The sequence below is a fragment of the Tympanuchus pallidicinctus genome, unplaced genomic scaffold (genome assembly GCF_026119805.1).
Source record: "Tympanuchus pallidicinctus isolate F22 unplaced genomic scaffold, pur_lepc_1.0 scaffold3, whole genome shotgun sequence".
NCBI classification, from domain to species: Eukaryota; Metazoa; Chordata; class Aves; order Galliformes; family Phasianidae; genus Tympanuchus; species Tympanuchus pallidicinctus.
The window spans coordinates 79,250,445-79,263,547 of record NW_026294747.1 but is presented as its reverse complement, the minus strand read 5'-3'; the positions used below and the strand labels follow the sequence as shown (position 1 = coordinate 79,263,547).

At 42.4% G+C, this 13,103-nt stretch overlaps 1 protein-coding gene across 2 annotated transcripts in view; it reads right to left on the bottom strand.

The window, feature by feature from the left end:
* Nucleotides 1–10,025: 10,025 nt before the first annotated feature.
* The window catches only part of FAM171A1 (family with sequence similarity 171 member A1), an 85,148-nt gene continuing 82,070 nt past the window's right edge, over nucleotides 10,026–13,103 (bottom strand). For both annotated transcript variants that reach the window (XM_052694983.1, XM_052694982.1), the window contains exon 8: nucleotides 10,026–12,910. In XM_052694983.1, coding sequence (XP_052550943.1) covers nucleotides 11,212–12,910 — 1,699 coding nt within the window. In that variant the 3' untranslated portion in view covers nucleotides 10,026–11,211. The remainder of the gene's footprint in view (nucleotides 12,911–13,103) is intronic.

Below are 13,103 nucleotides of genomic sequence, written 5' to 3'. Positions count from 1 at the left end.
GGGCCTCCCCGGGGGCGCCGTGCCCCTCCGATGGGGACGGCGGGCTTCCGCAGCGCGGAGCGCGTTCTGCCGGCGCCGCGGTTTTTGTTCTGCTGGTGATATTTTGACATAGAGTTGCTGCTAGGAGGTACAAGAGGGCCTTGTCACCGGCCTCGCAGCACGCCGTGCTTTCCTGAAGTGGGATCTGTGTGACGCTGAAGGACGCCCAGTACGAATCGTTCAGCTGATATTAAGAGGTTTCACACCGCCAGCGGCACGCAGCCCTGGGAACGGCTTCACATCAGAGCTGCGGAGGCCACAACCCTGATGTTATCATGGAGCAGCACTGGTTTGTGAAGGCACGGGAGGATGCTTCCAGTCTGTTGGAGGAAATCATGCTGCTTCCAGGGCTCTTCTTTTCTATAAATTCCATGCTGGAAAAATTGGAGTCAGAATCATAACAATTCCAAACCAAGAAAACAAATGAAGAGAACCTTGCATTAATTGTTTGAACTCTCATGATTTGCAGGGTTTCACTGAGATTTCTGGATGGAGTACAGAATTTCTGAGAGCTCGCTTTGGCTGGCTGCCAAGGGGTGCATTAAAACCTAAGAATAATATGCACCAGTTGGAGTTTCTCCTTGTCTCTGCCACCCTCTTGAAAATCGTTTGATGTGAAGAAGATAATGCAGATGCTGTGTCAGGTAACACAGCTTGCTGGCCTGGCAGAGGACTGCTACATAGCCGTGCAGCTGTTCTCTGTGAAACTGCAGATCTGCGCGTTGAGCGCTGGTTGAGGGCCGCTCTGTCCCACTGCGGTTGGTCCTTACAATATGCAGGCTGCTGCAGGAACTTGTAATTCAAATCCATAATGTTCTCAAAGACTCAAAGGCAGAAAATAGCATGATAAAAAAATCAAAGGCTGTCCACTGTACTTCATACGTGAGTTGTCTCCTAACTTCCTTGCAAGAGCACTGATTTTGCAGGTTTATATGTCCCCAGGTAGCTGTATGGGGGCCTAGCAATAGACTTGCACCAGACAAAGCAGACTTTCAAAGGCTAGCAGACGTGTTTCATCTTAAGTGTACCAGGTAAAGTGTTTGTTAAGATCTGAATTTACTGTTCCTTGTTGATAAAAAGACCTCTCCCTAAAGGTATATAGAGAGGTAAGATCCTTTTACTTTAGGAAGACTTAAAAAAAAACAAAAAAACAACCCAAAGAATCAAACAACCGTGGTTACTCTGCACAAAAGCGAAAAAATCAGTAACAAAGGAAAACAGACTTCCTTATCAGGAGATGAACTTCACTCAGTACTGAAGAGCATATCATAAAATAATTCCATCGTTGGATGAATTTGGTGGGATGGATGTTTTCACAGTTTTCCTTAGAACAGTAGTAGCGAGTCTTGGTTTGCTTCTATAAACAGCCAAAATATCCAGTTGGTTATGGCAGCAAATTGGAAGGAAGGAAGAGAGAAAGGTTGATACAAACACCACAGCTGTGGCCCTGCCTGGCTGCTCTCACTGCTGCCAGCCAGCAGGTAACAGCATTGCATAGGGGACCCTCTGCACCACCAGTTTTCCCCGCCTTTGCTCCCTTTCCAGCTTCTCTCTCTTTCACCTGCTTTCTGTTACAGCCGTGAGCTTGAGTACACAAAATTAACCTTTGCCTACAATTCTGAGAGGCTTTCAGCCAGCTTAAATGTGAGCGTGTGAGTATAGGCTCAGATCCACAAATAGACTGGGGTGATGCAGCATGTGACTCCCACGGCAAAATCCAGCACTGAAAACGAGGCTTTACAAACACCCAAATACGTGGAGCACTGCAGTGGCTGACAGAAGTTCAAAGCCTCCCTGGGCTACCAAGTGAGGAGCCGCCGCAACTTACCCACAAGTACTGAGGCTCGGAAAGTCTGGATTCCAGCAGCTGTGCAGGGCTTTGTCAGATCTCGCCTGTCGGATTAAACATCAGGTCAGACTGTCTAGGATGCGGTTTGTGGTACAGCTTGGATGTTAGACTAGGGGCAGGCCTACACTCCAGACTCCAAGTCTCTTCTATGGATTTCATCATCTGTTGTTGTTTTTTTTTTGTTTGGTTGTTTGGTTTTTTTTCAATATGCTGTTAGAATATGTAAACAATAGGTAGCGTGCTGGCATTGGTATCATGAATGTCTGTCAGCAATCTTTATTTATTTTCAGGCGAGCATTAGGTGTTCTTATTGTAGGTGTGGCACTGGAAACTCACGTTTAGATGTTCACACAGCTACAGATAAAAGCATTAGAAAGAGATTGTCGTTCCAGTAGAGGTCCCAGCCAGCTGCAAGATCTTACTCAGAAGTAGCAGACAGTTCAGTTTCAACATAGCTTGGAAGGAAAGATGGCAAGGAATTTTTTAACAGAAGCATAGTAGTAGAACAAGAGATACCAGCTTTAAAACAAAAGAGGGGAGATTTCAATTAGATAGTGTGGAGAACTTCTTTATACTCAGAGGGCAGTGAGGCAGTGGCACTGCTGCCCGGAGCTGTGAGTGCCTCATTTCTGGAGGCATTCAAGGCTGGGTTGGATGGGCCTTGGGCAGCTGAGCTGGTGGGGGCAGCCCTGCCCACAGCACAGGTTGGGGCTGGGAGGGCTTTGAGGTTCCCTCTGACCTAAGCCATTCTGTGGTTCTGTGATTAACTGCCAACCCAGTGAACAAATTATATACAGCATATACTCAGAGTAGTGGCATCATCTGATCATTTGGTGTTCTGAGTATTAAATGCTGCAGAAGTATCTGAAATTTTCATGCAGTTGTAGGATTGCTTCTACCTCTATCTATCACATTGAAATTTTCATTGCCTTTATAATTTGAAATGAATTTGATAATGAAAATAATCTTGTAAATTGGAAGCAAAACTGATCCTTTTGAAAATTTGTTAGTAGTCGCATGTTTCTTCTATTGTCCTAATTTTTTTACTTTTTTTTTTTTTAAGAGAGCAAACAAATGTTTAGACTTTGCTTCACAGGAATGGCTGTGGTACCACCTCACAACTACTTTTTATTGGCTGCTCTTTATGCTGAGGACTTACACACCACCTTCTTCAGTCCTGAATGAGATGCAAGGCTAGGAGATCAGAAAGTCAAACTGCACTTAACAAATGCATTGAAAGCATATTTGTAGTCTTGTAAAAGCAAACATCAGAATAGAATGAAATGGCCGGGCAGTGAGCATGTGATCCAGCGTGCTGCATGCTTGTATCCATGTGAACTCATGGCCCTGATGATTTGCCTCTCCCACTCTGCACCCGTTCCGCCTGCCTGTCTGCCATACATGGCGAGCTGCAGCCCTGCTCGTTTCCCTGTGCTGCTGGGGGACAAGTGCTGCCAGAATGGCCCATCTCCCTCCTGCAAATTCACCCATGTTCTATAACACAGCTCATACCACACCTCTTCCATGTTACCCATTTCCTTTTGCAATGAAGAAGCTACTGGTGCCTGTATTAGCAAGGGCTGCTGCCTACACGGCATTAAATAGGGGTTAGGCATTTACTGCACAGTGAAAACAAGTTATAGAATTTAAAATGTGTACAATAAATAGAAAACCTCATCCTGAAGGGCATAAGTGATAAGGATAGAAAGACTTTTATCCCACGGGGGTTGTTATCACTGGTAGAGATCTCTTCCCCAGGTTTCTGACACACCTGTTTTTGATGATGGTGGGAGCAGAATACAAGGCTCAGATCAAACACAGGTTTAGACCGGTTCCAGAGCAATTCCTCTGTTGCTCTGCTCTCTATCCTTAAAAGATAAAAAACAAAAACAAAAAAACAAATAATGGTTTACATACAAAAATACTCAAATAACTGCAATTGGCTCTTACTGATTATTACAGATTTATGCACTTACCTTTTGCATTTTTGCATCTAATCTTTTTTTTCTAACCCTTTCAGGCTCTTCTCAAACTGTGAATGAGAATTAGTGGTGACAGATTTATTGATAAGGATGGAATTGACACTGATCAGGAGCTTCAGGAGCTCTGACCACTACTTGGCAATTACTTCTGCACATCCATCTCCAAATCAATCCAATTTACTCCCATCCACTCCCAAATCAGTCCTTCTGTCAGCCTCTCGCAGTTCCCCCTCAATCAGACACCTGGTCTTTCTCCTCTCTGCTGGGAGGCTGCAGGTACAGCTGAGATGCTTTCCCTGGCTCTGAGCGGTGGGAGTGGCAGAAACACAAACAACTCTTCATTCCCTGACCATTCCAGTGTAAGTTTCCAAAAATGAAAGTTTTCAGAATTGTCTGTCATTCCGACAGTTCTTCATCCTAAAGCAGAATGGGACTCTTTCTTAAGATAGATGGAAATTTTTCCTGATAGAGCAAAGAGGCTGCAGCCTCACTATAACTCCCAAGTCAGAGCACTTGTGAAAGTCTGGGACTATTGGGATTCTCCTACATATCTGGTTTGCCCCAGCTGTTCAACAGTTTTAGACACCTTGTAACAGGGATTAGAAAATGGAAGGGAAACCTTGATGAATAGGTTGGAATAGTTTCTGAAGTTCAGGGCCAGAGAAGAAGACTTGGATATCTTGCTATCCCCAACACTCAGGTTGTTTCTATCAGGTGCTGTGGTATTGTTACCTATTTCCTTTACCATAAACCAACAGACACTTCTATTTGGAAAGGAGCTCGTCCAGTCTTGGGATACTGCAGCCCAAAGACAAGTGGACCTTGGGTGAGAACTGTATATGATGATAAGCAGAACGCTCCTGGGGTGACACCTTGCTCAGGGTGCTGACACTTCTGGGTATTTCCCACATTTCCGTGACAGCTGACAGAAAATCATTTTCAGTATCCGTTAGGTTGCCCAGACTGCAGGCATCCCATTAAAGTACAAATCAGATAATCAGATAATGGTAACAAAGGTTCCTCGTACCTCCTGGGTGGTCAGAAGCAGATTAACAGTGTTGTTCAAGATGTGTATCCACTGCTTGGAGAACTGCAATGAATTAAGAGGTGCCTCATGGTCACAGAATTTTCTCTGTGAAGAAACTAAGAAATCAGGCTCTATTGCAATTCTTCAATTTCTATGCAAAATTTTTGGAGATTTTTCAGTGAGAATTTCCCCTTGAGAATTTTACAGCTTTTATAACAAAAAGAAAATTTTCCACCTAATGTTCTAACAATTGCAGAGTAAATTGCTTAAAGACATTAGAGAAGCTTTAATAACAAAGAACATTTAAGCATCGTGTCTAGACTAGTAGGCAAATGTGAATAAATCTCACTGAAGTCGGGGGCATAAGCACAGCCCAGCATCAAGTATGGCTTTAACTGCAATCTCAGACCACAGCAACAATTAAGCTAATTAATGCAAACCTTGATGAGCTCTTCTGCTGGTTTTTCCAGTCAGCCTGGATGAACAACGTTTACTTTGGCATTGCTTGATCTCCAAATGCTTAAGCTTGCGTTTAAGCCAACTTTTATATTAAATACATTTATGTATGTACACATGCATGTGCATGCACACACACACGTTTATATAGGCTGAGTTTGCTGATTTCAAGGGCTGAAGCACCAATCCAGCTCTCACAAGGCAATTAACACTCATGTGGGAACCTGGCTGCCACACTGTGCTTCTCTCATTGTTTTTGGACAGAGGATTAGGAGGCATTACAATCAAGGTAAAGCTGGTGGCGCAGAGAGGCAGAGAGCTTTCTCAGTCTCACCCTCACTGACGCCTAAAAATAACATTACTGAAATGTCATTACGGTGTCACAGTTTGAGTCAGACTCACAACACGGCACAAAGCTAAAAAGTAGGGGCAGGGGCCGAGTTCATAAAATGGGCTGAAGACAGAGAAGGCCAGACACAGAGCATCTCTCACCTCCGCAGGCAGGGGATGCCAGGTGGGAGGACCTGCCCCGATCGTGTGTGTAAGGGCGATATGTGGGCAAATCTACTGTGTTGCTTTCTTTTCATGGAGATTTTCCAGTTGAAGAGTTTGTGATGTGCTCTTGGTGCACGCATGCTGCTGCCAGACCTGTAGCCCATGGCACAAAAGTAGGACGATGACGGGCTTGTACCCAGGAAGAGAAGCTTCAGGAGGCAACACTTGTGGGAACGTGCTTGAGAAAACCGTGTGCAAGCAGGGAAGAAGGCAGTCCTGAAGCAATAACAGTATGGCTTTTACAGACTCCTCACAATTGCTCAATCACCAAAAGCCATTAAAAACAATGCTTAAAAAAGGAGCTCATTGGAATAATTTCTCCCAGCTTTGATGCTTCAAATCTCTTGCAGCAGGACCAGGCAAGTCTTTTAAAGTGGGATTTCTCATCCCACAGCAGTATTTTGAGCACCATCTCTCCTTTCTAATGTAAAACTGGCATAACCATTCCTCAATTGGGTTAATTTAGCAGTCTGCATTTCCCATTATTTGAACCCCACAATTACAAAAATAAACTGTAAATATGTATCTCCTCTGTAGCTCCCTAACGTCATCACACTTTCCACTCCAGTGTCTGTAAGCTTCCAAGGCAGAAGAGCAACTTAATTATCAAACAGACTAACTGGCACTGCTTATTCCTAGAAGAAATGCACATTAATGCAAAATACTTCAGTTAAGTGAAGAGAGACCGGGTGCCACACTTTGCAAACAGATCGCCTGTGGGTACTACAGGATTACTGCCAAAAAGAACAAGATGCTCTGTTTTCACTGTCCAACAGAAGTCAGTACCAGGTGTCAGTTTATCAGCTGGAATTATATGAGTAAGGAAAAAATGCTCCTCTAGTCTGATGGTGGCACTTGGCTGCTGCCTACTCTCCTACCCAAAGGTTCAGTTCCAACTGGTGTGCAGCCAGGCTATGAGCATACCAGACACCTGTAATGGTGGTGTGGCACCCACCAGATCACCACTGGTTCTAACAGGAGAGTTAGGAAAGAATAATAACAGTGATGCCCTTACTTTCCTCAGCTTCTGAAACAATTAGCAGTTGCAATTGTTTTATTTGTAATCTAAATCCACTTTGGCATTAATGAGCTGAGAGAAAACAAGCACATACACACTCTAACACACCACAGCAGTGCTGATACACTTTTGCTTGCACGTTCTAAACAGAGATGTTATAAGCAGAGAAGCACTGCAGTTATGGTGCGGGCAAGGGCTCTCAAGCAGACAACCTCTGCACTTGGGCCGAGAGGTCCAAGCAACGACTGATGATCCTGTGCCAGCTGCCTGCTGCTGTTATTGAAGTTATAAGTGTGTTTATATTTAAGCCATAAACTGTGCTTTATACACAGTCATAAAAATACCATCTGTATTTATCTCCTAAATTAATTCCAAAAATGCCTTTTAGCTCTGGCTCCAGTAGCTGAGCAGCTCACCACCAGGTGGCAGATAGGTATTTGACTGTAAGGATCTCAAATGCTTTAGAGACACAAACGACAGCACGGATTCATGAAATAATCTGGTATCCATGCATTTCAGAAAACCAAAGTGACAGCTTCGTTTTTTATGCTGCCGAGCGCCTATGGATGGATGCCACCATGCCACACAGCCCAGCTTGTGCTCCACGTGACAGTTCACAAGGCACAGTGTTGTCACAAGTCTTAATCCTCAGGTGAATTCTCATTGGTTAAGAGAAAAATATCTTTTTTGGGTAACTGGAGGCCTTCCTAGAGAAAGAATAAACACTAATTGAACACTTGCTCATTTACACCTGCAATAGTCTACAGGCTAAAACCTGCTTGGGATGTGTTGTTTCTTACCACCCAATCATTTTGGTTTGGAGTATCAGTGTACAATTGGTCTCCCGAAGCACTCATGGTTAGAATGAAAGGCAGAAAATGAAACCACCATCCAGGTTATTCATCCATGAGTGCTCAATTCACTGAAGTTACAGTACAAACTGCAGAAGAGCAAAGCGGTGGGAGCAATTTCCACATTGGAGCTTTGAGAAGCGTGCCAGCAGGAACCAAGTAGGTGCAGGGGAAACCATTAAGTCAGTGGGCTCTTAGTGTGTGCATTAAGTCCCAACTGTCATAACTTTTCATAGGTCCTGTGACATAAATGTCCTTTGGATAACACAATCTAAGATTTAGAAATTATTCTGTCACTCACTGCTGCTTCAGAAACCCTCAAGGTTGTCACAGTAATTGAAGGCCTGCTCCTAATAGTTTTTGGAGTCCAGTATGCTTACACTATTTTTGTAAGCTTTGTCATTACAATTCTTTGCATTTCCCCCTGTTAATACTTGCCATGAAAAAAATATATACATATATATACATATATATATATATATATATATATATATATATATATGAAGACAACTGCTGTTTTAGATTAGCTTCTGCTTGGACTGAGAGCACCCGGAACTGCTGATGCTGAGATATATCAAATTGTACTTTGTTCCATATGTTTTAGAACCTATATTGATACTTTTTTCACTGGGCAACTGTGAAATACAAACAACAACAAAAAAGTCTTCGTATATTTCCAAAGCATGCCTCAATACGTGTTTGAAAATCAAAGCAAGGAACTTGTCACGAGGCTTCAAGATTAGACAACGTGTGTACAAAGGATGCACTGATCTCACCCTATAACCTGACTGATGTCACTGCCCTGATTTAACACATGGCTCAGATGGGTGCCACATCGAGGCTCTCATTTCCCATGCTTTCTGTTCTGCAGAATCAAATTCAAACTGTTACACAGCCAGTGATAATACAGCAATAAAAAAAACGTTATTTTTAAGACTTATCAGATATCCACATTGAGTTTGTTTGAACACATTTGCCGTAGTAGGGCCACAAATGATCAAACCATCAAAATACATTTTTGAACATAAAACTGACACGATTAAAGGAAGAAACCACTGCAATTTAATAGCAACAATTTCACAACATGATAAAGATGGAAAATTTGCAAAGGAATCTGTAAAAAGAGAATGTAATTAAAAATTGCAGATTTAAGAGAACATAAAGTTGAAAATTAAATAGCACAGTAATTGGAGTAGGTTGGAATTGTAACCAAATGTTCATTTGATACAGCATTCTGATTAGTAAGTGACACTGTATTACCAGCACTGACTGAAATCCGATAAATACCATCCCTTTGAAGCAGGCAGGATTTGGTGTTCGATGACCTCGCGCAGACGGACAGAAGTTACCCGTAGCACAGAGCCAGTTCACATGTGGTCAGTAGCAAAGCTCCTGAACAGAACAAAAAGACCTGGAACGCACACAACCACCAGAAGGTAACTTACTGCCACCACGGAGATCTCAATATCTGACGCACTCCACAAATACAAATATTTTAGATTTCCTTCAGACATATACCACTGTCAAACATGAACCAAAACAAAGCAGAGGTGATGTAGTTTTGTGGATGGAGAGGAGTGCTGGACTGGGACCTATGAAATTTGGATTCAGCTCCTGGGTTGAGCCCAGACTCCCAGACTAATACATTCAGTAAGATGGAAATTACAAATTACACTGGCTTTGACATCTACAGAGAAAAAAAAAACAACAGTGAAGGCTTACTATTAAAAATTAAATAGGAACTATACAACACTTTCTCTAATCACCTTATAGATTACATAATAATTAACTTTATTAAGTGCGGCTACTGGTAATGCTGAGTAAAAATAATGGAATGAAACATGCCTGAATGTAAATGAAGGACTCCACATGAGTAGAAGTCACACACAGTTTCTCTTCTTTGAACCCGATTCATGCCAAAGTCAGCAGTGCCCACTGAATGCAGGCACCCACAGGAATCTCAGAACAAAAACCGGCCCCACGAGAAGCAGATCCTACACAGAAGCCTGGTGACACCGGGATTTCACTTCCTGATACTTAAGCAGTAGTGAAGGATTTATCAGGAAGGAGGGTGGTGCTTTTATGAAAAGAGGTCTACGTTTCAGAATTGGCTGAAGCCCACTGGAACTGCTTAAGGAAGTTTAAGTGTTAATAAGTCACATAAGCATAAGAGAAACCAAAGCCTTTTGCTCATTAAATAATACAAAATAATGTGATGAACATAAACAGAGGAAAAAGCCCACAAAGATTTCTTTTTGCGGTTTATTTTCAATTATAATTTTTGGATAACCAAGCAGCTCTGTATGGAGAAAGCACAGAAGAGTAATTCTGGCACTTTAGGACAGTACATTTTTTTTTTCCAAAAAGTTTTCTAGACACATTCAGTCCTCTTGCTCGGCCTATAGTCCATTTAATGAGCATGATTAGCTCAGACGATTCCAGAGGAAGCTAACAATATATACAGTCAATGAAACTATCTTCTTGGCTACTCTGGGCCCTTTAAAATGTCTTCTAAGTCTACCCTGGCTAAACAGAATCCACAATATACATGATAGCTACAGAATACACTGTACTGAAATGAGAAATGCTCAGCACAAAAGGGACTCTTGGCATGCAGCTTAAAATAAAAGGTAGAAGTTCAGAAGTTTATAAAATCCCAAACGGGGTCAATTAAAAGGAGTTAGCAAAAGAAGGGACTGTTCATTGTTACTGTAAAAAAGGCACTTTGAGTAAATGGGACCAGAATTGGAGGAATCTTAGTCGACACAAAGTTCAGTTTGGTTTCATAAAAAGGCTTCAATGCTAAGGGATGCTACTCAAGTTTCCTGCAGTTTTACATTAAAATAAATTGCTGAGTAGTTTATAATAAAGGACATAAAATGTTTACAACCAACTTGTGAAATTAAGAAAAGCATAGTATAAGCAAAATATTACTAAAAGCAGCAATGCATAGCCTTTCATTGAGATAATGCACAATTTTGGACACCATGTGTCAAACTCTTGTTTTTAAGATACTTTCAGTAGCATTATCAACATAGAATTAGCCTACAAAACAAAAGCTTTACCAGCTCCTATTCTTAAGGAGATTGAGGTCATAAACCAACCAAAACGATTTGTCAGTATTTTCAACATCCTGGATGACCAATATCAAGTATATGAAATAACAATCACACTCTTTGTTCAGCTATCTCACCGGAGGCAGCTGCTAAATCAGAGGAATGATTTTAATTCTTTTTCTAACATTTACACAGTAATGCGTTTAAGTTCTTTCAAATGTTGCTCACCAGTTTATTTTTCTCTTTTCTCTCCACAAAAAAAAAAAAAAAAAAAAAAAAAAAAAAAAAAAAAAAGGGAAAAAAAAAAAGTCAAGCACTTCCACAGAAAGAATATTTGGCAATTTTATACTCCACTGAATGGTGGATTTTCACAATAGCTTACTTCAGGTTGAAAGTCATTAGTGGTCTTTCCTCTCGTTTCTGCCAAGGACTCTTCTTATCTTCACCTTGGTCATCTTCCTCATCCTCCTCATCTTCCTCCTCATCTTGACCTGACGTTCCATGCTCAGGACTAGTTAATGGCTCTGGTTTGGTATCCACAGTTCTCGTTTCCTCCTGCAGACTGGGCAGCTGCACACCACTTCTCTTACTCGTGCCTTCCAGTAGGCATCGCAGAGCATTGTCCTCAGGGCTACAAACCGCCGTTCCGCACTCGCTGCCACTTTGGTCCATATCATCCAAATACACAAGTTGGGTGTAAGCTGTGCTATCTGAAACCTTCCGCTCTCTCTGCTGGTGCTCTTGCACTGGTGGGTGACTCTGTGGTGCAGACAGATGATCTCCTCTTCCCTTTCGTGCAGATTTTGGTTCGTTCATGTCGACGCCAGAGTCCAAACTGGCATCGTTACTCCCATTCCTCCCAGCTCTTTGGAGATCGATGTACGAATGTCTAACGTGAGCATTTGAGCGTCCATCTAGAGAAACGAACCACGCTCGAGGATGAGGCAATGGCTTTCCTCCTCCTAATTCCATCAATGCCTTTTCTGTAAGAAGCTGCACTTCGCTGTTCATTTGAGCCAGGGATGCGTCATTAAGTGAGGCGGGGATGGAAATAGATTCAGACATGGAAGCGTTTTGTTGACTCCACTCAGCTGCACCTGCATCTTGCAAATGTTGTTGAGATATTGCTTGTGATGTCAACTGTTGGGGCTGCAACTGTTGTGGGGGGTGTGGAAAAAGCCGTGCATGAGGATTGGGAAGCTCAGCCTGAAGTCTTTCTAGATCAATGGGCTGGTCAGCGGGGACAACCAGCGGCTGGCTAACGAAAGAGTGCTCTGGTAATTTCATGTAATGACCCGGGATCACCAGTGCAGGCAAAACTTTTCTGTAAACACTGTCATTAACTTGGTCAACAGAATTGCAGCAGATTAACTGACCTGGTCGAGGGAAAGATGTAGGTCTTTCAAGGTGATCGACCGAACGAGACATCATACATTCAGTAGGTCTGCAGTCCAGCAGCTCTTTTTCAGGAGCCGAAGGTGTGGGGTATATTTGTTCCTGAATATTGTATTTACTTCCAGTAGCAATATGGTTCATAGATACTTGAATTTCTCTCTCTTGTTTTTCAAATAAAGGCTGAGATAGCATAGCATTGTAACTTCTCCTATATTCATCTTTGACGGGGGACTCATAGCCTTCAGCTGTTTCTGTAGATTTTCTTGTCTTTAAAGGAAAACTATCTGCTGATTTGTGGTAGTCTTTTCTCAGAGACCCGCTGGGAGTCAGGTCATCCAAGGAAATTCTGCTCTTGTCTTTCTCCTTGTCAGAGAGCAGTTCCTCTCGGGAGCTGAACTCCTGGGAAGTACTGAAGGAGTGTTTCAGCATAGGTGTATGCATATCTGCTTCTCCACTAGGTGACACCATCTCCATGTGGACAGCACTGATTAATTCCTTCGCACCTGAGTTTTCAGTGTGTCCATTGCTAGCAACAGAGAGCCCGCCAGGAAATTCTGACTCACGGCGTGAAAATATTAAATTTATATGGGACATAGAGGTTGCTTGATCCTTCTTAGAAGTGTCCAGTGCTGTGGGAAGTTGCAGTTTCTTATGATGCTGACGAGGTCTTAAACATTTTCTTCTATAAAAGCCAGTAACAAAAGAGTTACACAGTTAGGACTATTGTATGCAGAAACAAGTACAGCAGGTGTGTGTTAAGGGGAGGCTTTCAGGCAGTGATTAGCGATGGGGGGAACTGAGCTTCTATTACTTAACCTACCAATTAAAACCTTATCTTAGCAGCAAGGATAAAATTACAGAGCAACTTATGTCAG